Source organism: Zootoca vivipara, chromosome 1 (genome assembly GCF_963506605.1).
Source record: "Zootoca vivipara chromosome 1, rZooViv1.1, whole genome shotgun sequence".
Taxonomy (NCBI): Eukaryota; Metazoa; Chordata; class Lepidosauria; order Squamata; family Lacertidae; genus Zootoca; species Zootoca vivipara.
In genome coordinates this window covers 135,076,955-135,103,048 of record NC_083276.1, presented here as the reverse complement: position 1 = coordinate 135,103,048, position 26,094 = coordinate 135,076,955, and the positions used below count along the sequence as shown (strand labels likewise).

At 45.6% G+C, this 26,094-nt stretch overlaps 1 protein-coding gene across 1 annotated transcript; it reads right to left on the bottom strand.

Annotated features, from left to right (window-relative positions):
• Nucleotides 1-625: 625 nt before the first annotated feature.
• Nucleotides 626-24,706, bottom strand: ASB1 (ankyrin repeat and SOCS box containing 1). Its single transcript, XM_035115752.2, has 5 exons — nucleotides 24,550-24,706; nucleotides 20,403-20,544; nucleotides 19,073-19,375; nucleotides 9,339-9,724; nucleotides 626-2,270 (listed from the first exon to the last, which is right to left on the bottom strand). The coding sequence occupies exons 1-5, from the start codon at nucleotides 24,677-24,679 to the stop codon at nucleotides 2,137-2,139; spliced, it is 1,095 nt and encodes a 364-aa protein (XP_034971643.1). The 5' UTR covers nucleotides 24,680-24,706; the 3' UTR covers nucleotides 626-2,136.
• Between the last annotated feature and the right edge of the window lie 1,388 nt (nucleotides 24,707-26,094).

Sequence of the window (26,094 nt, the reverse complement as noted above, 5' to 3'; positions counted from 1 at the left end):
CCCCATTTTTAAAGGGGTTCCATAGATCCATATTGAGCAATATAGAGTACAATTTAGAATCTCATCCTTTTGCCCCTCTCCATTTAATAAATTTTCAAATTGTGTTAAGGGTTTCAGAGCTTGTGTTTTTACATGTTGTTTCTATAATAAAACTATGAATTTTGTTTAAAATAGATTCAGTTACTGTTAGGATTTGAGAAAGGTATTTTCATTTGGTTAATAGATATAGGTTGATTATTGTTATAGAAATCTCATTATGTATATAATCCTATGGATTCCCAATGTTCAAATTGCTTCTCTCTCCCATTGCTGGAAGAAATCTGGGTGGTGTGATATTGAGATTAATGGAGAAATAATAGGTGCAAGCTTAGGTTGCCAGATTTTCTATACCCTAATAGTACAATTAGTAAGTGGATTTGTTAGAGTGTTCAATAGATTTGTTTTAAGATTCTTAAATGAATGAGCTCATGGAAAGTTTGGAAAGTTTGATTTCAATGTTGAATGGGAATGAAAGGAGAGAGAAACCCTCACCACTGCAGTTTGGAGTTTTAATTATACCAGGTTTAATATTGTCAAGAATGAACCTGAATAATAATAATAATTACTATTATTTATGCCCCGTCCATCTGGCTGGGTTTCCCCCTGGGTGGCTTCCAACAAAATAATAATATTAGCTCTGATGAGGCACAGACACTGAAGATAGCCTGAGAACAGTCGGAGATTGTGAAGAAAGGGATGTGTGGGTAAAATGTCCTGGGATTCCCTTATAGTGGTTTTTAGAAAGCATTGATTCACAACAACAGCACACTAAATCAGTAAACTCTGAAGCCCCACGCAGATGGCCATCCAGTATAAAGGAATGCGCGGAGGGAGACCCAGGATTGCATTCATCAGCACACATTCAAGACCTCATTTGCATAGGAGCCTATACCCAATGCACAGCACATGCAGGATCCTCACATGCAACTTTGGCTCTGCAAAAATGGAGGGGACAGGTCCTGCATAGAAAACCTATTTATGCAGCCCCTTCTGCAAGCATGATCCCAGGCCGGCCCACACATTTTTATTTGTATGTACAATGTCTGTTTACACACTGGGTTTGAGATATCTCTGACTATATAAGGAAAACAATTATTTCTACCCTCCCTGTGATCCTTCACTTTTCTCTTTGTGCAATGGCAGTGATCAATGCAGCTGATCAGACTCAGTAGTAGTAGCCAAAGGTATGTATTTTGGACATCAGAAAATGCTGCATTCGCCTTACCTTGAAGATTTTTTAAGCTAACATGATTTCTTAAACACACACACACAAGATAAAATGTTTCAGAACTGTGGTTACCTCATGCAACTGATGGACAAGATTTTTAGCATACTTTACACTGTGCTGAAAAGGAACTGGAATAAATTCCACAACAGCTAATCATCAAGGCAGCAACAATAATTTACTGGTGATTATTTGAATAGCGTGAAAAAATCAGATGAGTGGATTAAAAAAAACATACATGTAATTTGTATTGTGAAGGCACAACTGGGAATATGTAGCTTTTTGGAGTTGGCCATATGGCAAGGGATGAGGCAAGTCTTGGAACCAAAACAATGTAGCTTGCGACCCTGAACTACATCCTGAGCCCTCAGAAGAGCAGGATCGCAGGTCAGGGCAGCACTGCTCACCTGGCCTCCCTCTGGCTGAGTTGCTGCCTCATCCCAGGATGGAGAAGGGGAGGGTTGAGGTGTCTGTGGCAGCCTGAAGGCACAGCCTCGCCACACTGCCTGCTAAATAAATACCTTGAGCTGTTTTTGGAACAACAGCACATGCTTTAAATAAACACATCCACACCACTAAAAACAAATACTGTCTACACTAAAGCTATAGGACCATGTCCTATCTTTTTCATGATATGTGAAGCACTGTAACACATTAGATCATCTTCACCAGGAAGCAGCTTTGTTGAAACCCAAATTATATAGAATAATTAACAGAAATAATATCATGAAAATAATTTTATAGCATTAAACAAACATTTCTTCCTGTTTTTAATTGCTCACTCTTAAAAAAAGCAAAATCCTCATTAAAGGGGGGGGGGACAGGGAGGGAGGGAGGGAGGGAAATTATCCTCCAAAACATCCAAGGAGACCTTACTGCTGTTTATGGAGTAAAAAATTTATGATCGGGTCTGGCACTGGAAGAGCATGGATCAGCTGCAGTCGACTTTTCCCAAGTGTCCTTCGTACTGCCACGCGGCACAAAGACATCAAACTCCTAGGGCAGCCTGTAATGCAACACACAAGAAAGAGGAGAGAAAAAGACACAACTGAATACCGCAGCAGACCCACAACTACTAGTCCCATGAACACCTATGCCTAGTTAATACCTTTAGGCTGCATGCAGAAGTGCACCCAGCTCTAAGCAGAACTTAGGGCTCATCGCTTTCCCCCAGGGAAACCCCACTCTGCAGTGCTGAACTGGAGAAAATGTCAATTGGGCTTTCCGCAAATTGGTGTTTGCTCCAATTCAGCACAGTGGGTTTTCCTGGAAAGTCGAGTAGCAAACGCTCAGTCCCCTGCTTTCTAGGCACGAGGCAAATAAGCAGGGAGAGTAAGAACTAAGCAGTGACTATGCAGGAAGGAGCTGGATGGATATCACTGCTGCTCACAAATCTGCACTAGCTGCCGATTTGTTACCAGGCCATATTCTAGGTGGTACTATTAGTATATAAAAAGTTCTCAGTAGCTTAGGTTCAAGTTTACTTGAATGGTTGCCTTACTTTGTATGTGCCTACACAACTGCTTTGATCTGAAGAACCGGCACTTTTACAAAATGCTTCGTAAGGTTTGTTCTGTACTTGCAAGGAACTGATCAATTATTGCAGCAGTACCTACAGCTGGAACTCCCTACCCATTGATATGAGGTAGGTACACTAAGGGAGCAGGTAGCACTGTAGTCTAAACCACCAAGCCTCTGAGCTTGAGCTTGAAGGTTGGCGTTTCAAATCCACTCGATGGCGGTGAGCTCCCATTGCTCTGTCCCAGCTCCTGCCAACCTAGCAGTTCAAAAGCATACCAGTGCCAGTGCCACCCAAACCCCAACCCAGCACCTTCCAAATCCAAAATCTTGTTATCTTTTAGTTCAATCCATTCTTTTAGCCAATATAGGGCAGCCGCGTCATGATACAATTTAAAATCCGGTAAACTTAATCCACCTCTTTCCCTTTTATCAATTAATACTTTATATCTAATTCTCGACCTTTTTCCATCCCAAATAAATTTACTAATATCTTTTTTCCAATTGTCAAAACATTTAGACCCTCCCAAAATTGGTAACTCTGGTTTCCGTGACGGTGTTCCGTTGCGCCAGAAGCTCAACATGCTGGCCACATGACCTGGAAAAGCTGTCTGTGGACAAACACCGGCTCCCTCGGCCTGAAGCGAGATGAGCGCCGCACCCCATAGTTGCCCTTGACTGGACTTAACCACCCAGGGGTCATTTACCTTTTTGCCTACCCTAATGCACTGTTTCAGGCACCTGCTAAACAACTTTTCTGTTTCATCAAGCATACCCAGGCATGTAATTTTTACCTGCAGTTGTAATATGTAGTCTTTTTAATGTTTACTCTGAGCAGCATTATTAAATGAATATTTTAGGTTTCTTGTTTGTAAACCACTTTCAGATGTTTAACTGAGTAAGCAGCATATACTTTTTATTAAATAGTATGTACTGACCTTTGTGATGTACATTCTATTTGTTTTTTGGATGTAATTTTATTGTTTAATTTACTGCTGCTCAGTGAGATATTTTTCTTAATTTTGGCAGTGCAGAAATGTTGGTAAATTAGTAAGCGTCAAGTGTTGATACCGACTTTTTAAAAAGGACTTCCTTCTCAGTAGGATTCATCTCTGAATAGGTATGCATAGTATTGTGCTGTTATTTTGCCAAGGGGAGTGGGGTATTTCAAAAATATGGGAAGTTCTCCATAGTCTATGGCCTACAGTGAAGCTTCTGCTTAAATAACCAAATAATATACCAGGGGTAGATCAATCATCTCAGGCAGCACATAGCTTCTAAGACATTCTGCAAAGAAAGAAGTCCTGGTTTTGATCATTTGTATTTGTCAATCTGCTTCTGTGCATACTTACTCAGACACAAGTCCTAATGTGTAGAACAGAGATTGCCCCAAGAAAAATGTGAACAGCGCTGCAGCTTTACTGCTACTTTACTCCTCCCAGGGAGTACTCAGGTCTGATTCTACCTTCACAATAGTCTACTTTGCTTCATCTGCGCTCTGACTACTTCTCTTATTTGCTTATTTTTATTAGGCACAATCAGACATCCTTGGTAGGAATGGCCAACCTGAGGATGGGGTGGGAATTGCAGACTAGGAGGAAGTTCATGCATTTGTCCTAACAAGTCCACTTACCATAAACAGGCAGGCGGCATTGCGACTTGGCCATTGTTATGTATTGGTGTATATAGTTTTCCCTCAGGTTCTTGGCAGTTGTTTTAGGAGGGAACTTCGAATTATGTTTTGCTACATTGTTTGAGCCAGCCTCTATAAAAGCAGGCTGGCTCAGCAGTAAGCCAGTTCTGTTCCAGCCTCCAAATAAAGAGCAGCTTATGATGAATCGCTGTGTTGTCTACTCAATATTTAATACTGGCGACGAGGATGGGATGCAGGGTCCATCCAGCTTTGATGTCTGAGTTTGAGGCCTGAGTCAGCACTGCAGCACCGCCCTGCCGCTCACTGCGATCGCGACAACACTACCACAATGGATTCTGCAGAGAACCCCAGTGACGGAGAAGGGCCTGCTGCGCCTTACTGGAGCATTTGATGGCACCTAAGGACATTGAGGCCTGCTCCTTTGATGAGCTAACGAACACAATGACAAGGCATCTCGCACCCCAGCCGACAAAGAACCACCGCCGTTACGATTTTGTCCACAGAGAGCAACAAGCGCAAGAGTCAGTGAGTGAGTACATTGCAGCTCTCCAGGCAATTGCGATGTGTTGCCAATTCACTAACCTGGAGGAGTGACTGCTTGAAAGGTTCGTCATAGGCGTGCGAGACAGCCATCTCTGCCGGAAGCTGCTGGCGAAAGATGACATCACGATGGCGGAGGCCATCAACATGGCAACGGCTTTCGAGAAGGATAGAGCCCATGCAAAGGGTCCAAACCCCTGAGCTGAAGGGGGCACCCATCGTATCCAGCGAGACCGGTCGTATTCTGGCGAGTCCCCCCACAAGGAGATCCACCGAACCATAGTCTGATCTGACTGCAACCGCCGCTCCCAAGCTGCATTCAAACCAGCATCGGTCAGATCCACACAGTACCTGCGCCAGTTGTGGGGAGAACCATGACCACAAGACATGCAGATTCCGTGACGTCACATGTCGAGGCTGTGGTAAGGCAGGACACATTGTTCGTGCCTGCCGCTCCAAGAACGCAAGAACATGACCCAAACAGCGCGTTCATGAGACCCTCAATGAGGAGGAGCTGCAGTCAATCTATTCAGCCAGGGTATATCAATTTTCGTCCTCAGGGTCCAATAAGCTTAGGGTGCAAGTTAGAATCGAGGGAAGGCCGTGCAATATGGATTCCATATTGTATTCCATATCATCTGATAAGACATTTAAAGAGCTTTTTCCCAATGGGGGCCCCACTCTATGACCGGCACCGTGGTATTACGAGAATTTCAGAGAAAAATAATTCAGCTAAGGGGCACTTTTAAGGTCTAGTTTAAAAATCACATTAAGAAATTGGACCTCATCATAATGAAGGGTCCCTTTACCAGCCTTCTGGGTTTGGCATGGTTTGGCCCGTTAGGCTTAAGTGTGTCAGGACTTAATCAGATTTCCCATGGGACAGGATTTGAGTCAATTTGCCAGGAGTTTCCACTAGTGGCCTTTACAATGGGCCCCCGATTTCCCTACAGATCAACCCCATGGTGCAACCCATCAGGGTCAAGGCACGTTGGGTTCCATTTGCACTCAAACCCAAAATTGAGGAGGAACTCGATCGTTTAGTAGTGCAAGGGGTTTTAAAGCCGGTCACATCAGGCACATGGGAAACCCCAATCGTCACCCCGGTGAAACCTGATGGCTCCGTCCGCATTTGTGGGGATTACAAATGCACCCTGAACCGGGCCCTACAGGACCATGCGTACCCGGTTCCAGTAGTGAGCCACGTATTGGCAACCCTGGCTGGGGCCAAGGTCTTCAGAAAGCTGGACTTAGCACAAGCGTACCAACAGCTTCCCGTGGAGGAGGCCACAGCAAACGCCCAGACAATTGTGACCCATAAAGGCACCTTCAGGGTAAAACGTCTGCAGTTTGGGGTTAGTGTGGCTCCAGGATTATTCCAGAGTCTCATGGACCATCTTCTTAAGGGTATCCCCGGAGTGACGCCATTCTTTAACGATGTGCTGATTGCCACATTGTCGAGATAGGATTTTGCCGCCAGGTTACGGACAGTGCTTCAATGCTTCCAGGCGGCAGGACTTAAGGTCAAAGAGAAAAAGTGCCTATTGGGAGTGAGCAGCGTGGATTTCTTGGGGTTCCGAGTGGAAGCGGATCCAGCAGAGGACAAGGTGCGTGCCATTTGCGATGCCCCAGCCCCTAAGAACAAGGCAGAATTGCAAGCCTTCTTGTGACTCCTTAATTTTTACCATGCGTTCCTGCCACACAAGGCGGCGGTGGCCGAGCCTCTGCACAGGCTTTTGGATAAAAAAGCACCTTGTGTCTGCGGCCCACAACAGGCAAAAGCTTTTCAAGGGGTCAAAGAACTGGTTATATCTAATTCAGTGTTGACGCACTTTGATGAAAATCTCCCAGTTATGCTGGCTTACGACGCTTCCCCCTATGGGGTGGGCGCGGTACTGGGCCACCAACTATTGGACAGGAGTGGTGTACTTCTCTCAAACCCGCACACCAGTGGAACACAACTATTCCCAGATTGACAAAGAGGTTTTGGCTGTGGTTAAAGGAGTAAAAAGGTTTCATGATTTTTGCCGGCCCTTCATTATCATTTCCGATCATAAGCCCCTCTTGGGACTCCTCGCCCCCAATCGCCAGACACCCCTCGAGCATTGTGTTGGTCAATCTTCTTGGCTGGATACCAATATTCATTACAGCACCAACCCGGAAAAGCCATGGGGCATGCAGATGCTCTCAGCCACTTACCGCCGCCTGAAAATGGCCCAGATCCTGCTCCAGCTCACCAGATATTGCGGCTGGAAGACTTACCTGACCAGCCCTTGCATGCGAAAGACATTGCCACCGCAACAGCAAAGGACAAGTTGTTGGCCCGTGTTGCGGAGTGGGTGGGGAGGGGGTGGCCCAGAAAGCCGGGACTGGAATTCTCAAGCTTCACAGCTTGTAAAGACAAGTTGTCGACACACAGGGGATGTACATTGTGGGGTAGCCGAGTCATAGACCCCCCCCCCCACTCAGGAGAAAGGTCCTAGAAGCCCTGCACGTGTCCCACCCGGGAATAGTCCGGATGAAAGCACTGACCTGAAGCTATGTCTGGTGGCAGGGCATAGACGCTGAGATAGAAGGATAGGTCAAACACTGTGTGCCCTGCCAAGTGTCGTGGCTGGATCCCCCTAAGGCACCAGTACAGTCCTGGGAATCCACACAGTCCCCATGGTCAAGGGTGCACATAAATTTTGTGGGGCCCTTCCAGGGCCAGCAGTTCTTCATTGTGGTGGACTCCTATTCCAAGTGGATCGAGGTGACACCCACCTCAACCACGTCCAGCAGAGCTACCATAAATGCACTCAGGAAGTGACAATGGAACCGCTTTCACGTTGGTGAAATTCCAAGAGTTTGTGACTAAGAACGGAATCCGCCACGTCAGGTCAGCTCCCTTTCATCCAGCCACTAATGGCCAAGCTGAGCGTATGGTATGCACAACTAAAGATGCGCTCAGGCGTATAATACAGGGAGACTGGACCCTCCGTCTAGCGGAGTTTTTGCTGGCCCAACACGACTCCAAGCGCAGCGACTGGCCGTAGCCCAGCTGAGTTGCTAATGGGAAGAAGGCTCACCACTCTCCTGGATCGCATACATTCTGACAGGGCCTTAAAGCAGCGACCATCTACAGTGGAGCGGAAGGCATCTAAGGGGTTTGCCCCAGGGGATCCTGTGTATGTCCGGAACTATGGGCTAGGACAGAGTTGGGTACCGGGGACCATAGGCCACTGTACAGGCCCGGTATCCTATGAGGTGGGACTGGAGGGTGGAGTGGTTTGGAAAAGACACCTCGACCAGATCAGACTCCGGGCATCTCTCAACCCAGTACGTCCAGCGGAACTACAGGGCGGCATAAGAGAAGCAGCTGGCGACTCAGCAATTGGGACAAGTGGGACAACTGAGGATTCACCGCCCACCGAGACAACTAAGCAGAACGATCTCGTGCCGGTGTCCACAGCAGCCCCACAACTGGCTATACCTGCGGAGCCCAAGAACTCGGGCTCCACGCCAGTTTAGGCCACACCACAATCGCAGCAGGAATCGGGTGGGGCACTGGACTTTGGTACTGGCCCCTGGCGGTCTGGCAAAGTTTCCAAACGTTCAGCCTACGTGAAGGACTACGTTCACTGAACTTGTATAGTACCTAGTGAGAGAACTCATGTAAATTGTAACCAGGTGGGTGCCATTGCCATTCTAAGAGAATGAGGGAAGTGTTCATGGTGAGTTCCGGCACGTCTTTTAATGGAAAAATTGCACTGTCCCTGCCACACCCACCTCTGCAGCACTGATGCGCTCCTCCTTTGAATTCCATCTTATGAGAAGCCTAGATTTGTTTGTTTGTTTACAGTAAACAAACTTTATATACCAATTGACCGTAGTAAAACCTCTAAAACCTGGTTTACAAGTAGTAAGTAGGGCTTCCTTGTAGGGACCCCAGTACTGTGGGTCACAAGAAGATTCCTGCCAACTTACTGAAAATTGGCAAAAAGATTTCTGTCTCAGTTGGCCTTTGAAAAGGAATTCATTAATTGTTCTGGCTCCAATGTGGATTGTAGCTGTGTTTCTTTTTTGCTTTTACTGTTTTAGTTAAATTATTTTATTTTATGGGTGTTTTATTAGCTTTCTGTTTGTGTGCTGCTTTTGAAATTCATATGGAAAATTCTATATAAATTATTGTTATTATTTAAATGAAAATCATATTCAGATACTATTAAATTTTCACGTTATTAAAAACATTTCCCCATTTTCATCAGTTAAAAAAACCACCAAAGAAAATTTAAACCAGCTGACAACCCAAATAGAGGCACTTTCAGTTCACTTTGCAGTCCTTTTGCAGGGATAGAATATGAATGCCAAAATAACACTCACTCCTGGCTTCTTTGAACACCTTCAAGGCTTCTGGGTCCACTTTGATCCTTCCTGTAGCTCCTTCTCCCAGAGTCTCCCATTTCACCAGATTCAAGTTGGCACCAAAGTCAATCAAGAGGTTGACAAAAGCCACATCACACCCATGTCTCAAGACCGCATCCATTACACACACAGCGGAGCCCCGGGAGAAGCCCTGGATGTTGATGGGGCCACAGGAGTTAAAATCTGGGTTGGCTCCCGCTTGCAGAATCAGCTGGAAGCACGGCAGGTTGTGATAGGCTGCACTAATGTACAACGGGCAGACAACCAGGGATGTGAGCGGCCGGGAAGATGGGCTGGGGGTCCCCGAGATCAAATGGTGATTTACATCCACATCAGCACCATACCTGAGGAAAGAAAATGAAATTCATATGGAAAGACTGTGGCAACCCTGTTTTCATTAAGCTCTTTTGTGGAGGCGAGATGGTTGCTAGGCAACCTGCAAAATCCTGCCCTGTTGGACTTTATGTGCCTTGGACCAAGCCTGTGATGTCGAGCAGGAGATGGTCACCCTCCACCAGATTATGTCCCTCTAGCGTTAGGCGAGAGCCAGTGGGGTGCAGTGATTTCAGTGCCAGCCTTGGTCCTGGGGAGTCAAAGCTCAAAATGAGCTCAGGCTTGCAAGAGAGGTTAAAAATAATAATAAAAGGTTTCTTTGGCTATATCCGAACAACAGGAGCTCACCCTGTCGCGGGGATTCGAACCACCGACCTTCTGATCGGCAAGCCCTAGACTCTGTGGTTTAGACCACAGCGCCCCCGCGTCCCTAAGGGAACACTTAGCTACTTTAAATGAATTTAAATCTCCAGGGCCTGAGGAGCTTCACCCAAGAGTACTAAAGGAGTTTGAGGAGGTAATCTCAGAGCCTCTGCCTATAATCTTTGAGAATTCTTGGTGAACAGGTGGCGTCCCTGCAAACTGCAGGTGGGCACATGTTGTCCCCATCTTCTAAAGGGGGGGAGATCCAGGTAGCTACCAACCAGTGAGCTTGACATCAATATCAATATCAATATCAATATCAGGAAAAGATAATTAAACATTTAGTATGTTAGCACTTAGAAATGCATGCTGTGATTACTAAGACCCAGCATGGGTTTCTCAAAAATAAGTTATGCCAGACTAATCTCTTTTTTAAAAAACAATACAGTAGAGTTAGAAGCTTGGTGGGTCGGGGAATGCTGTGGACATAGTGTGTCTTGATTTCAGCAAGGCTTTTGACAAAGTTCTTCATGATATTCTTGTGAAGAAGCTGGTAAAATGTAGGTTGAATAAGGTAACGGTTAGGTGAATTTGTAACTGGTTGACTGACTGAACCCAAATAGCGCTCCGAGTCCTTAAAGCTTCCTCATCATCCTGGAAAAAGTGACAAGTGGGGTGCCGCAGGGTTCAGTTCTGGGCCTGTTGTTGTTCAACGTCTTCATAAACAACTTGGATGAAGGAATTGTGGGGGTGTTCATCAAATTTGCAGATGACACCAAACTGGGAGGGGTGGCTAATGCCACAGAAGACAGAATCAGAATTCAAAGTGACCTTAACAGATTGGATAACGGCCCAGGCTAAATAATGAATTTCAATAGGGACAAACACCAGGTTCTACACTTAGAACCAACTGCACCAATATACGATGGGGGACACCCAGTCAGTAGTACATGTGAAAAGGAGGTCTTAGCAGAACACAAGCTTAACATGAGTTAGCAGTATGATGCAGCGGCAAAAAAAAAGGTACAGTGGTGCCTCGACTTACGAATTTAATCCGTTCTGAAGGCACCTTCGTAGGTTGAAAAATTCGTAAGTAGAAAAGCATCATTGGAAACGCAATTTCCCATTGGAATGCATTGGAAACGGAAAAATTCGTAAGTCGAAAAAACCCTATCTAAAACCACTGCAGTTTCCGTTCGGATGTCGAGAAATTCGTAAGCGTGCGGCCATTTGCCCCATTCGTAAGTCGAAAAATTAGGTTGTCGAGTCGTTCGTAAGTCGAGGTACCACTGTACTTGTTATTTTAGGTTACATCAACAATAGCATAGATCCTGATCAAGGGAAGTAATAATCTCATTTTACAGTGGTATCTTGGGTTAAGAACTTAATTCGTTCCGGAGGTCCGTTCTTAACCTGAGGTACCACTTTAGCTAATGAGGCCTCCTGCTGCCGCCACACGATTTCTGTTCTCATCCTGAAGCAAAGTTCTTAACCCAAGGTACTATTTCTGGGTTAGCAGAGTCTGTAACCTGAAGCATCTGTAACCCGAGGTACCACTGTTCTCTGCCTTGGTCAGAACACACCTGGAATGCCGTATCCAGTTCTGGTTACCCCAATTTAAGGAGAATATTGACCAGCTGGAACATGTGCAGAGGAGGGTGACCAAGGTGCTCAAGGCTCTGCCAACCAAATCTTATGAGGAACTGCTGAAGGAGCTGCAAAAAAGGAGACTGAGAGGAGATATGATAGCTGTCTTCAAATATCTCAAGGTCCATCACCTTGAGCTTATTTTCACCTGCACAGGAGAGTAGGAACTGAACCAGTGGATTCAAGTTACTGAAACATCAGGAAGAACTTTCAGACAGTAAGAGCTGTTCGACTGTGGAACAGTCTCCCACAAGAGGTGGTGGACTCTCCTTCCTTGTAGATTTTTAAGCAGAGGTTGGATGGCCACCTGTCAATTCTGTCATGCATGTTTAGCTGAGAATCCTGCTATACTGGCTCCCCGTGCTGTTAGGTTCAGGCTGGGCTTTTCTCCAGCCGTCTGGCCACCTTGCCCTCTTTGCCTCTCACTGCACTGACTATTTCTTCTCTCCCTCTTCAGTTTCAGAAGCTACAAATTCTTTTTTCTTTTTTTTAAGTGGGCTATTTATTCAGCACGAGTTCCTTTTGTAGAAAAGTTGCAAACAAAATTTACAGTTTAACATATTTTTATTATTATTAAAGGTTTTCTTGGTTTACAAAGATATGTGCAATGTCTCTCACAACATTTTTACAAATCAGTTTCATTTGTTGAGACATTGGGGAGGAAAGGGGAAGAGAGGTAGATGGGGAGAGGGGTGGGGGGTGGGGTCGGGTGACAATGTTTCTATTTTGCTTAATGTGTGTGGGTTTTTTTTTTTATGAGCTTCAGGGTGAGACTAAAGGTAAAGGGTAAAGGGACCCCTGACCATTAGGTCCAGTCGTGAACGACTCTGGGGTTGCAGCGCTCATCTCACTTTACTGGCTGAGGGAGCCGGTGTACAGCTTCCGGGTCATGTGGCCAGCATGACTAAGCCGCTTCTGGCGAACCAGAGCAGCACACGGAAACGCCGTTTACCTTCCCGCTTGGAGCGGTACCTATTTATCTACTTGCACTTTGACGTGCTTTCGAACTGCTAGGTTGGCAGGAGCAGGGACCGAGCAACGGGAGCTCACCCCATCATGGGGATTCGAACCGCCGACCTTCTGATCAGCAAGTTCTAGGCTCTGTGGTTTAGACCACAGCGCCACCCGCGTCCCTTGAGACAAAGGGTAGTGCCAATTAAATCTGCTTTTCGCCGCATGTGGTTACAGACAAGAATATACCGTATATCTGCCAAGTAGCCAGCTTGCTGGTTGCTAGGATAGCTTTCACATGGCAAGATGTAATATTCAGAATGTAAAACTATGAAAGCCAAGACTCCAGAGATAAGCTGGTGTGAAAGAATTGTGCCGCCCTCTGTGGGAAAACTGTGGGAAAGCCCAGATTGAGCTCTCCCTGACTAAAATGAACAATCACATATGCTTTCCTGACTGTTTTGGGAAGCATAAGATTGAGGTTGTCTAAAATGTAGCCCAACAGAGGAGGGGGATGAGGGGACACAGATTCCTTAAAAGAACTGGGCCATCCTGTTGGACCGCAGAATCATAGAACCAGAAGTTACTAGAGGTATTCCAGCATCTCCTGCCTAAATTTAGTACAGTTCTCCTAATGCATGGATCACCCCCCTCAATGCAGGCCACAGTATGCCATATCCATAACTCAAGGGAGATTTTGGAAGAATTTAGGTTAAGTGTTGACAAAATCCTTCAGTGTTAATTACTGATAAGATCATGAGGATTGAGATTCTGCCCTGTAATGTATTTTTAATCCTTCCTGGGCAACCCAGTCAGATGGGCGGGGTATAAATAATAAAATTATTATTATTCCTTCCCACTCCCCAAAATAGGTGTGGGCCAGGGGCCAACCTAAGACAAATTCACAGTCACATGTGTTTTTCTGCAGTGTCTCAAGGGTTCAGGAAAGAGGCTGCATTAAAAGGCACATGACACCTTTCCTGGCCTTGTTGGAAACGATACTCAGTTTTGAAATGTAAAATTGGTGGCTGCAATGTACACACTAACTTTACCTTCTGATATCTGAATATTGACCACAACCATAGAATTCCCACAAGGGAGTCATTACTAAGTCAATAAAAAAGCAAAGCACATGAACAGCTCAGCTTTCAGTCGAGGGAGCTGCAATAGGCCTTGGCTAGAGTCTCTGGGTCTTCCCTAATTAGAAGAGAGCATTGGCTAAGAGACTCTTACGACAGCCATGATCTCACAAGACACTAGAGGACTGATTTAGATATTGCATATTAAGTACGTTGAATATTAGAAGTACTCTGTTAATATGAAGTAGTAGTACAGTATTACTGTGCTGATCTTCCTTCTCTATCCCATACCAACTCAAGGGGGAAGGAGGGAGAGGGGGAATTGGGGGTGCCACTGAGGTAGCCCCATTTCTAGATTGCTTACCACTTGTCCTCCCTCTTTGGCCCTTTAATGTGACTGTTCCAGTGCTGTCAACTCACACAGACACCAACAGCATTTCCGAACTTGTTGCCTTCTAGAGCAGTATTTCTCAACCTTTTTTGGGCCACGGCACACTTGTTCCATGAAAAAAATCACGAGGCACACCACCATTAAAAAAGTTAAAAAATTTAACTCTGTGCCGCCCTATATTGACTATAGGAAGGAGGAAATTAATCTCCCTCCCGCCATGGGAGGGGAGAAGCCTTCAGACCCCCATTTCTCCTCTCCAGTCCAGGCAAGGCTCTGCCTGCCCCCGGATTACAAGGGCGCGCGCACTTCCAGGGGAGCTGCGGGGCGGCTCAAAGGCGAAAGGTTACCTTGGCTGCTGCTTACGAGTAATTCCGGACCGCGAAGCCCAGCGTCCGCCGCGCAGCCATGGCGAAGGACGGGCAAAGGAGGCAGGGGAGGCGGAGCAACCTCGATGCGGCTTAAGGGGGGCCGGCGGCGGATCTGGAGCGCGCCTCCCTAGGGGGCCTCCCTAGACTCTAAAACCACCCTCCAGTCGTTTCCACTGAGCTTTGGGAAAGAGGAGGAGAAATATTGCTTTCTGGCGGGTTAGTGTTGGGTATTGGCGGCCGCCAGGCAGGTGACAATGTAAATCACCCTTCTCGTCGCCGCACGTCGCGGCACACCAGCCAGCGCCTTGCGGCACACTAGTGTGCCGCGGAACAGCGGTTGAGAAACGCTGTTCTAGAGATCTACTCATATGACTCTCATTATTGACACAAAGAGGCACACACCTTCAGGAAACGAACCTTTTGTGATAATAACGGTTAGCAGAGTAGAAAAGCATGGACAGCAGCAGCAAAAAGGGAAGGTGGGAAATGACAGCTCGTCAAATAAATGGCCAAGTATTCACTTTCTGTTTATTGCTAGACAGATCTCAAAGAGATGAGCAGGATTTCAAAGCTACTATTCCAGCTGCACCCGGCAGTCACTGAGAGCAACATGTTTGTTTGAAATGCAAATCCTGCAGACTGGTTGCTCTTGCCAAGGCAAAAGTCACCAGAAGCAGATCATTTGTGTTTGGCTCTGCTGTAACCAGGAAGGGGATTCCACTCTAAGCAGAGTCTCCAAATGTCCCTATGGAGTAATTATATGACTTAAGAATAACTTTACCTTCCCATCCAAACAGTCTAAGAATGAGGTTCTGCTTTCCTAATTATCTCTTTCCATTCTACCTCCACTCCCTGGTTAATAAGGAAAGGGTGAGATTATTCTTCTGTGCCGGGTTTGTGGGGACAAGTCCTGGTTATGCCTGTATGTAGAACTTACTAGTCATTGTGGAGCTGGGAAATACCACTTTGAAGAGCACACAAAATTCCCTGTGAAGTCAGCCAGCACTATCTGCACGCTCAGAGGCTAGTCAGGCTACATAAATAAAATCATGGGGTAGCATATGGTCTGCTTACAGTTTTTGTTTTCTGATTTGGCTTTCAGGAGAGGGAATTCTCCAGAACCCTTTCACATGAGGAAAGAGCCTCCTGCTCATGAAAGGGCTGTTCTACCTCATAGAATCATAGAATTGTGGAGTTGGAAGGGACCCAAGGGTCATCGAGTCCAACCCCATGCAATGCAGGAATCTTAGCTAAAGCATCAATGACCTCTCATGCTAGAGTGTTGCACATGAAAAGGCTGAAAAGTGAAACTAAAACTGTAAGATGTTTTCTGATTCTGTAAGAGTGTTTGAAAGGATAAGAACTGCTGTAGAACTTATCAGTTTGAGCAACACTTGCCCAAGTAATTGCAAAACAGTGGTAGTGGCTTTTTGCTTTCTGCTCATCCTGGTTTTTAAGCCCCAACCATTTTTGTTTTGCAATTTAATTTTGAAAATATCAAAGAATGGCCTACTGAATCTTGCTGTGAACCTTATTTCTCACCACCCCAAATAAAAAATGGTGTCCCTGCTTCTGAATGGCTGTCAGGAGACGAATCTGATGTGCACCTGGAAAGTTGTATTGCAGTCTAGTTGAGGGATGCAGAGGTTCTCCTATTCACTTCCTTCTAATATTTGTTTTCCTGCACAGACACGTGAAAAGCCATCTCAGATAAACCACATACTCTGTGAATTGGAAATGGGGACACAGGTGTGTTTTCTGTGTAGCTGCATTCATTGCTAAACTAGGGCATGTGTACATGATGGGTGGTTTATCATGTACCCAGGTCAAAAATGTTGGAGAGATGTTCTAACACAGGACAGCACCCCCCCCCCCGGCAAAGTATTTTTGTTTAGGTCATAATTCTTAGGGTCAAGCTAGACTGGATGTGGAATTTTGTTTGCTTGCTTTAGCAGCTGGGCATATGTATGTATCTGTATTTTATTGGATGAGTGCATTTTATGTAGTATGAGTGGCATAATTGATATTTTAAGCTTTCCACAAAACAATTGAAACTGATTAATAGCTGCATTTCAACATGACAATCTGGCTTAGCTGCCAAGAATCCCGTTTTTTGCGGGAAACCCCGGATTTTAATCCGTTTCCCGCTGTTCTCCCGAATGGAGAAAAATCCCGGAAATCCCCTGGATTTCCTACCTGCCAGGGAGCCTCCATTTTGGGTGCTGCTCTGCCCATGTGACCGACTCTGGGGTTGCGGCGCTCATCTTGCATTATTGGCCGAGGGAGCTGGCGTACAGTTGCCAGGTCATGTGGCCAGCATGACAAAGCCGCTTCTGGCAAACCAGAGCAGCGCATGGAAATGCCGTTTACCTTCCCGCTGTAGCGGTACCTATTTATCTACTTGCACTTTGACGTGCTTTCGAACTGCTAGGTTGGCAGGAGCTGGGACCGAACAATGGGAGCTCACCCCATTGCGGGGATTCGAACCGCCGACCTTCCGATCGGCAAGCCCTAGGCTCTGTGGTTTAACCCACCATGCAGCCACCACTAAGATGGCCACCGGGCATGCGTAGAAGCGACTTCCAGTGTCGCTCTGCCCTATTTCCGGTGCCCACACATGGCTGCTGCTGTTCCCGCATTTTTCAGCGGAAGACTTGGCAGGTATGCAATCTGGTATTAGCATAGTCATCTTGAAAGAGAAATTATTTAATGAGAAGTTATTGGCCAGGGTCAGTTAATTTTAAACTTGAAAGCTTTCCAAAGTCTACATTTAATATTGCTGGCTCAGAGTCCTCGCAGCAGAAGTATAAATCTGCACACCATCACCTTACATCAAAAGGGCTGTTGCTTCATAAATTCATAGAGATCATGGAGATTTCACGTAAGAAACCTTGGATGTGGTTCTGACATGTGGGTCTGCCACTATCGCATGTGGTTTGGCTCACAGAACTGAATGGCTCAGCTGCCTCCACTCTGACATGACACTTCAAACATCAGCTTTTCAGATCTGTATATAGAAAAGTTTATGTGTAAACCTAACAAAGTAAAGTGGTGTTTAAGTAATGGGTGTTTAAGAATGTGTATCTATCTTATCTATTGTAGGCATTTATCTCCCACCCTTCACAAGTTTATCGGTAGGTATAGGTGGCGCTGTGGGTTAAACCACAGAGCCTAGGGCTTGCCGATCGGAAGGTCGGCGGTTCGAATCCCCGCAATGGGGTGAGCTCCCATTGTTCGGTCCCAGCTCCTGCCAACCTAGCAGTTCGAAAGCATGGCAAAGTGCAAGTAGATAAATAGGTACCGCTACAGCGGGAAGGTAAACGGCATTTCCATGCGCTGCTCTGGTTTGCCAGAAGTGGCTTTGTCATGCTGGCCACATGACCTGGAAACTGTACGCCTGCTCCCTCGGCCAATAATGCGAGATGAGCGCGCAACCCCAGAGTCGGTCACGACTGGACCAAATGGTCAGGGGTCCCTTTACCTTTACAGCTATTAGAGACTTGGGACTGGCGGTGTGAGTGGCTCTCAAGTATACACTAGGTGGCAATCCTAGGGGTTATTTTGGGGGGTGGGGTGGGGGTGGGGTTTGGCTCTGGACATATTTGCCAACTCTTTATCTGCCTTCAGATCCCAGGTTAAGGCAACGTGTTTTTGGTGAAGGCTGTAATCTGTCTGGTTCTCATACCAGGGATTGTTTCTGGTTTTGTTGCTTCTCTCTTTGAATTTTGCTGGCTACAATTTCATTATAGTGGTGGACATATTTTTAATCTTTTTTGATGTTTTTATGACCCGTTCATTACTAGCTGCCTTGAGGGTTGAGAGGTGGGGTCAAAATGGGACTTTAAATGTTTAACTTTGGCAAGACAGAAGACGGAAAGCCAGACCTTCAAGAGGGGACAGGTCAGCCATCATCATGTGATGTTGCAGCTGCTGTGTGAATAACTCATATATGTTCTTATTCTCAGAATGAATCATAGAATCATAGAGTTGGAAGAGACCACAAGGGCCATCCAGTCCAACTCCCTGCCAAGCAGGAAACACCATCAAAGCATTCCTGACAGATGGCTGTCAAGCCTCCGCTTTAAGACCTCCAAAGAAGGAGACTCCACCACACTTCTTGGCAGCAAATTCCACTGTTGAACAGCTCTTACTGTCAGGAAGTTCTTCCTAATGTTTAGGTGGAAGCTTCTTTCTTGTAGTTTGAATCCATTGCTCCGTGTCCGCTTTTCTGGAGCAGCAGAATGGTCAGGAAGTAAAGGATAAAAGTGTGCCGTCTTAAGCACAATTTTTTCAGAATGGTAACACATTAAATTTTGCAAAGAAGAAAAAGAAGTGTAGATATTTGAAAGGATTCTGGATTTCTCCTACCCTAAAAATGGAATTCTCAAGTCTTTCCGTTTTCTGAGGACGCTCCTCCAACTCTGCCTATCTTCTCTCACTGACAATTGCTGCCTGTTGGATTTGGATGACTGAGAATCCTTTCCATAGCAAACATACCCTATTTGGCTGACCGGCAATTGGCTCCTGAGCAAAGATGAAGCAAAATGACTCTGTGCTTACCTGATCAGCTCTCTCAGGATGTCCGTGCTGCCGACCCGGGCAGCATGGTACACTGGGGTGCTGCGGTGGTGACGGCTCCCATTGGGGTCAGCTCCGGCTTGCAGAAGGATCTGTGTGCATTCCAGGTGCCCATGCACAACAGCTACATACAGGGCAGTCTGCCCTTTCACGTCCACAAGATCAATCTCTGCCCCTTTCTGAAGCAGGAAATCCACACAGTTTCCATGTCCTGCCGTGGCAGCAATCCGCAGCGGTGTACAAGGCAGCCAACCAGAACACCACACGGATTTCTCATTGATGCGGCTGAAGAAAGCAAAAGTAATCCATGAGCGTGCCTGGATCTTCCCTTGCTTCCTTCCCCCTGTGAGCATGCACTGTTCTCAGCAAGTGTGGGGCCAAAAAAATTAAGAACAAGCACCAACTTCTCTCTCTCTCTGGATTCTTTTCCTGGATGTCCTATGTTATCCATAACAACAATTTACTGACAGCATGGGAAGAAAATCACGTCTAAATAGATATATAAGGCACAATCACACGCAGCCTTTGCTAACCTGGCACTCTTCAGATGTTTTGGACTACGATTCCAATCAGCCCTGTCCAGTATCCATTTGATGCAAACAGTCTGTCGCTGACTGCACACATGCACACCCAAGCCTATAAGCAACCCCAGCTTAGATACATACACCCAGACTTACGTACACCTCAATAATTCATACAGGTAAATGTAAAGGGACCCCTGACCATTAGGTCCAGTCGTGACCGACTCCGGGGTTGCGGCGCTCATCTCGCATTATTGGCCCAGGGAGCCGGCGTATAGCTTCCAGGTCATGTGGCCAGCATGACTAAGCCGCTTCTGGCAAACCAAAGCAGCGCACGGAAACGCCATTTACCTTCCTGCCGGAGCGGTATCTATTTATCTACTTGCACTTTGACGTGCTTTCAAACTGCTAGGTTGGCAGGAGCTGGGACCAAGCAACGGGAGCTCACCCCGTCACAGGGATTCGAACCGCCGACCTTGTGATCAGCAAGCTCTAGGCTCTGTGGTTTAACCCACAGCGCCACCTGCGTCCCTAATTCATACAGGAAGCCTACCGGTACAGGAACTCTACAAAAATGGACAGTACAGATCTGATAGATGGAATAAATGTGCAAATGGAACCTGGAACATACAGAGCCCAGGATCAGCAGGAGATCCCTATCTTCATACATCCCTTTGAACCTGCAGCGTTCCTCAGTGACTATTTGCATGAGGTTAAAATGTACTCAGGGCAAAAGTGTTTGATTTATCACCTGAGAATCCATGCTCCATTTCAGTAAAATTGAGAGCTACCTTTGGAAACTCTCTTCCTCCAACAGGTTTTTAATGGTTTGCAAGTCCCCCACATAAGCGGCATCATGCAGTCGGGTGTCCTTGCAGTGCTCGATGGGGTGGTCACAGAATTGTTCCTTCAGCCACTCCTTCAGATTGCGACCTGTGCTGGAGAGATGGTTGCTGCTTTAGGAGCTCAGCCCTGACCAGGAGGTTCTGCTACGGTCACTGGAGTAACCCACTGCAGACAAGAAAGAAGCAGGGCCACAAGAGAGAGCCTGAGGCCTTAACCTTTTGCTAAGGTCTGTGCTTTAAAGCTCCATATACAATCGCTCTTTCTTTCGCCCCAAAACATTCCCTGTAAAAACCCGCTCTTTAAAGCTAAAGCGCAACCAATGGCAATTCAGGTTTTCTGTGAAATGCCGTTTGCTCTGATTCAGCGGTAAAGACACAGAGCTTTCAAGCACAGTTCATGCCTGGAAAGCACAGAGGAAAGGGAAGTGTGCATAAGCCCTGCATCTGAGCATAGCTGCCAAGTACCCCGTTTTCCCCGGGAAACCCCTGTTTTCCCCGACCTTTTGAAGTCCCCTGTATCACTTCGTCTCCCGTTTTTCTCCGTTATTTTCTCCTGCCGGCGGCCATTTTTTTCCTGATTTGCCCTTCTATGGGCACCAAAAATGGCCGCCGGCGGCTTCAAAAGTCGCATCTACGCATGTCCGGAAGTGCATAGACACGACTTCCAGTGTCGGCGGCGACCATTTTTGGTGCCCATAGATGGGCAGAGCGACACCGGAAGTTGCGTCGACGCACTTCCTGACATGCGTAGAAGCGACTTTCGAGGCCGGCGGCGGCCATTTTTGGTGCCCATGGAAGGGCAAAATGACACCGGAAGTTACGTCGACGCAACTTCCGGTGTCACACGGCTGTCGGTCCCAGATTCTGCAGTCCAGGACTTGGAAGGTAAGCATCAGAGAGGCTCAAATGGAGCCTGAGATATTTTCAACCTCTGAGACCCTGTACAGATAGGTTGTTGCTTTTTCCAGATATTTGAAGGTCATGTGGCAGACTATTTTGTCCTCAAGTATAAGATGCTCTTTTATAGGTTTTATAGGCTGGGAAGAAAATAGCTAAAACATCAGCAAAACCTATTTGACAAGAGACTGTTGTGGGACATAGCACTATCCTACTGTCTCCAAATGTCCAAATAATTATTGTTTACAATCATCCAATCTGTCCTGACAACAAATGCCTTTGCATGCAGCGAATAGGTGTTCGAGCCACTTCCCGTCACATTTAAAAGTATCAAAGATTTGCAAAGTTGCCTAACATGTTTCATAATATGGCTCCTCTATTATAGGCATGAGGCAAAATGTCCCTAAGATATATTCTGAGCAGTCTCCTTTGCTCAGGGACTCCTTGAGATGTGACCTGGCACAATGCAGACAAAAATATTTGTAACATACAAAGTGCTTTGTGATGTTTAGAGTTGTTACCTAGCTTGGACCTTCAGAACAAAAGTAAATGAACACAATCATCCCTACAGGATGGCAGAGACAGTATTGCATATCATCTGCTATTTGTCATTTTTCTTTAAAATGTGAAGTAAGAAAGGTTTGAGGGGAAAACCCAGAATTAGAGAGTTGTAGTATGATTTTACTGCAATATATAAATGAGCTGAGAAATCAAGACACAAAAAAACATGTTTAACAAAACCCATTTTCAGTTGAATTCTATTAGTAACTACCTAGAGAAAACAGGGAAACTAACATAATTAGACTTCAGCAATCGAGTCCTAATTTTCTCACTGAGCTTGTAAACCTATGTTTGGAGTGTTTTCCTTCAGGTTGGGGCTTCCAACTCATACAGACTGCAATACAAAGATTTATCTATCACCACATCATCTAGAAAACAACATGAGAATTGACACTTATCTACATGCGGAACCATCAATGTGTTGATAAGTATCATTCTCATATGGCCAGGTAACATCAAAGTAAGTTTAATTATTGAAGGACAATTTTTTTCTTTACGAACTAAAAGTGAAAAATTAGTTTAGTAAGTATGTCTGAAATCTGTGATGAAATCTGTTATTAACATTTTCTGGGAATCCCAGGAAGTAAAGCCAACATGAATTAAGAATAATTGCTTGCTGCATTAAAAGCCACAATCTTCAAACCCATTTGCTAGAATGACTGAGAACAACTGTGCGGCCTGGGAATCCATTAGCAGACAATTTACATTTCTTCCCCAAACAAGTCACTGTGATCTGATTAGGTGAAATTAAATTATAATTGCATGTGTAGAATTCAGAGATATTTGCCTGTTCAATATTCTGAATGTATTCTGTAACATATCCTACCAATAATACAATGTGTTCTCTCTCTCTCTCTCTCTCTCTCTCTCTCTCTCTCTCTCTCTCTCTCTCTCTCTCTCTCTCTCTCTCTCTCTCTCTCTCTCTCGTGTGTGTGTGTGTTATTGCTGGTGTTATTAAAGGCGTGGCTGATGCCTTTTTCAAAAAAGGAAAATATCTGTAGATGTTCAAGACAGTAAAGTGCTTTAAATTTGCTCATGAAAGTTAATCTCAGCAAAGCCCCAGATATACACAGAAAAGCCTGTTTGAAGCATTTGCACACACAAACGCTCATCACACATTCCTTGCTTCCTGTATTTGGGTGACTGCTATCATTGGGGTAAGGAAGCAGATTCTGTACTCACACTACTATGTCTCCCAATTTACCCTTTGAATATAAGAGTAAAGAACTGTGCTTAGTTAATTTATTAAATTTGTATCTTTTCTTTCCACCACATGGGAAACTATTGCAATGAGGGTGTTGTGACGTGGGGTTTGTGATTTCAGCTCTCTTGACATAACATGCTGGAGACAGTTCTCTAGTAACAGCTCTTTATTAAAGTGAACAAGACTGAAGACTGAGGAGAGGAAAGCTACATTTATAGGGACAGGGGACTAGCTAGGAAGGGATACATTTTGGAGGGAACAATATCAGGCAATCCCAGTGCTGCCTTTTGGAGGAAACCAATAAGACAGAGGATCCAAATACAGCAGCTTAAATGAACCAATAGTAGCTGTACCCTCTGGAACCAAAAGGCAGTTACTTTATCCTAATGCAAATACAGACAATAATAATACAGATATAAAATCCTTTGACTCAATACACAACAGAGGGTAAAACCCAAGAAGTGGCAAGGGCCTTGTTCAATGTGTGCTTCTGTATTTGCTGGTATATGCATTCAGCACTCAGTGTTTGTAGAAAAGCAAAGCACCACTCATAGGCGTAGCCAGGATTTTTGTTAGTGGGGAACAGAACCTAGGATTTATATTGATTTTTATTAATTTGATTGATGGGGGGAGCCTGCCCCCCTACCTCCATGGCACCACCATTATCCCTATTTTACCAAAACAAATAGCAGGAGACCTGGAGCAACATTTTACCTTATCTGGCAGCTGAGCTAAGAATATGGGACTTGACGTCCCAGCCCACAAGTGACCACAGTGCCCAGCAGAGTGTTTCAAAAAAACAAAAAAAGCAAAAGCTTTTTTTTTTTAAAGCACTGGCTTTTGCATACAATCTGCTTACTTTTATCAATGCCGTCCAGTAGATCATTGTGAGGATAAAAGCTAACTAGTTATATTAGTAAGGCTATTTTGCACAATCAGTGAATAACTACTAAAAATCACGTGCTAACAATCCCTCCCTCGCTGAACCTCAAAACAGAAGCGTTATGATATATAATATGAGCAATATGTACACTGGATGCATCTCAAGTGACTCGAATGCTCAGGGATCTTGAAGATCCTGGTAAATTTAACCAGAAACCTGTTTTGTTTAGTTTGTTAGTTTGTTCAGCGTTTTCAAAGTCCACTCTGATAGATGCCATGCAGACTCGGTTGGAAAAATTCAATATCAGTATAAATATGCACCACTTACTTGAAAGAATCCTGAGAGGCCAGCAGCATCTGACTGATAAGAACACACACACACACACACACACACACACAGAGAGAGAGAGAGAGAGAGAGAGAGAGAGAGAGAGAGAGAGAGAGAGAGAGAGACGCTGCCCCTTGAGAAAAGAGAGCGATGTTTGACTTTTCGAAATGCTTTGCCTCTGCTCAGTGTGTCAGGAAGAAGCGGGGAGCCCCGCACGTTACCTGCCTGTCCCCGTGTGGCCCCGAGAGGAGCCCCTGGTTCTCTGCCGCCACCGCCCGTCGGGGCTTCCAGGCTTTCCGCGGCATGGCCAGCGGCTGCATCCGGGCCGCCCGCGGGCTTTGCCTCCGCCATCAGCCCCGGAGCCTGGGCGGTCCTCCTCCTCCTCCTCCTCCCGGAGGGCCGGCAGCGCCTCCAGCTGACTTGTCCCGGCGCTTCCTTTGCTCTCGCCCGATTGGCGGAAAGGACACCACGCCGGGGCTTCCGGCTTCTGGTTAAGGTGGTTCGTGGAAGTTCGTGGAAGTTAAGGTGGCTCGTGCAAGGCTTTCCCCGTTAAAGCATAGCTGCCAAGTTATCCCTTTTTTACAGGGATTTTCCCTTATGCTGAATAGGCTTTGTTGTAAAAATTTTGCAGAGCTACACGGCCCTAGAATTAAGTGGATCCTTGACCCAGGAAGAGTCCAGGTATCCTGGCAAGCAGACAAAGTTTAAGCGTCTCCTGCCCACCAAATAACAGAGACCAAACCAGGACGTGCGAAGCAAGGCACTTTTATTTTTGCTGTTGCAACAGGGTCCTTCCTCTCACACAGGAGAACAAGGAAGGAACCCCAAACAAAGATGTCTTGCCCTTAAAAAGAGATTTGAAATTGGTTTCAGCCCACCCCCCAGAAGCATCATCCATATGTCACAGAAGGGGTGTAGCCCAAGACCCCCCCTCCCTAGATTCATCATAGGTACATCATGAACGGGGAGGTCTGGTGGCAGTAATCTGAGCACCCTGGACCCTGCCCCCTGCCCCCAGAACCTAATCAACAAAATTGAGAGATATTTACATTTCCCTGTTTCCCAGCCAAGTTAATCACACCCTTTTGTCTGGCAGTCAGGTATCAGGATGCCAGGGATTATCACTTTAATTCCTGAGACAATGAGAAGGTTCCCCCCACCCCCCTTCTTCCTTGCAGAGGAACACCTGGTCAGAGAGAGTCAAAATGGTGTCAGTCAGGCCTGTTTTCCTGTGCTGCTTCAGACATGTTTCTGTACATTCATGTACATGTTTTATGAACAATTATTATATATATATATATGACCTCAAAATTCTTATAACAATATAACGTGGTCATAAGTTGATCTAATCTAAATACTGGACTATGCAATATCCTGATCCTTTAAAAGGCATACAATAATACAAAAAAAATCATTGGGACACTATACATTAAACATAAAAAAACAATTAAACACAAAATTGGTTCACCCCCCCCCCTCCTTGTGGAAATAACATACTGTCAGACATAGTTCAATGTTTCTGTCGAATATCACACAACATAAAACATAATCATATATCAGTTGTATGTCTTGAGGCCATCATGATCTTGAGACAATTCCGGCTGCTTTTAAATCCTAGGGCACAGAGTCTTGAGGTCAAGGAGAGAGAATGTCCTTGCAATTCACTTTCCCCCTTTGTCCCAAAGTCATTTGACACATTTCAGTGTTCCTATATAACACATAATGCACAAAACCTTCAAATTATTAATTATACGCCACTTGTATAT

What these genes read in the sequence shown, in the direction of transcription:
- ASB1 (XM_035115752.2), bottom strand. Translation starts at nt 24,679, where the DNA reads ATGGCGGAGGCAAAGCCCGCGGGCGGCCCGGATGCAGCCGCTGGCCAT. An exon ending in GGCCACACGGGGACAGGCAG is followed by an intron (nt 20,545 to 24,549) that starts GTAACGTGCGGG and finishes TCTCCAGCACAG; the next exon opens with GTCGCAATCTGAAGGAGTGG. An exon ending in GAGGAAGAGAGTTTCCAAAG is followed by an intron (nt 19,376 to 20,402) that starts GTAGCTCTCAAT and finishes TGCTTTCTTCAG; the next exon opens with CCGCATCAATGAGAAATCCG.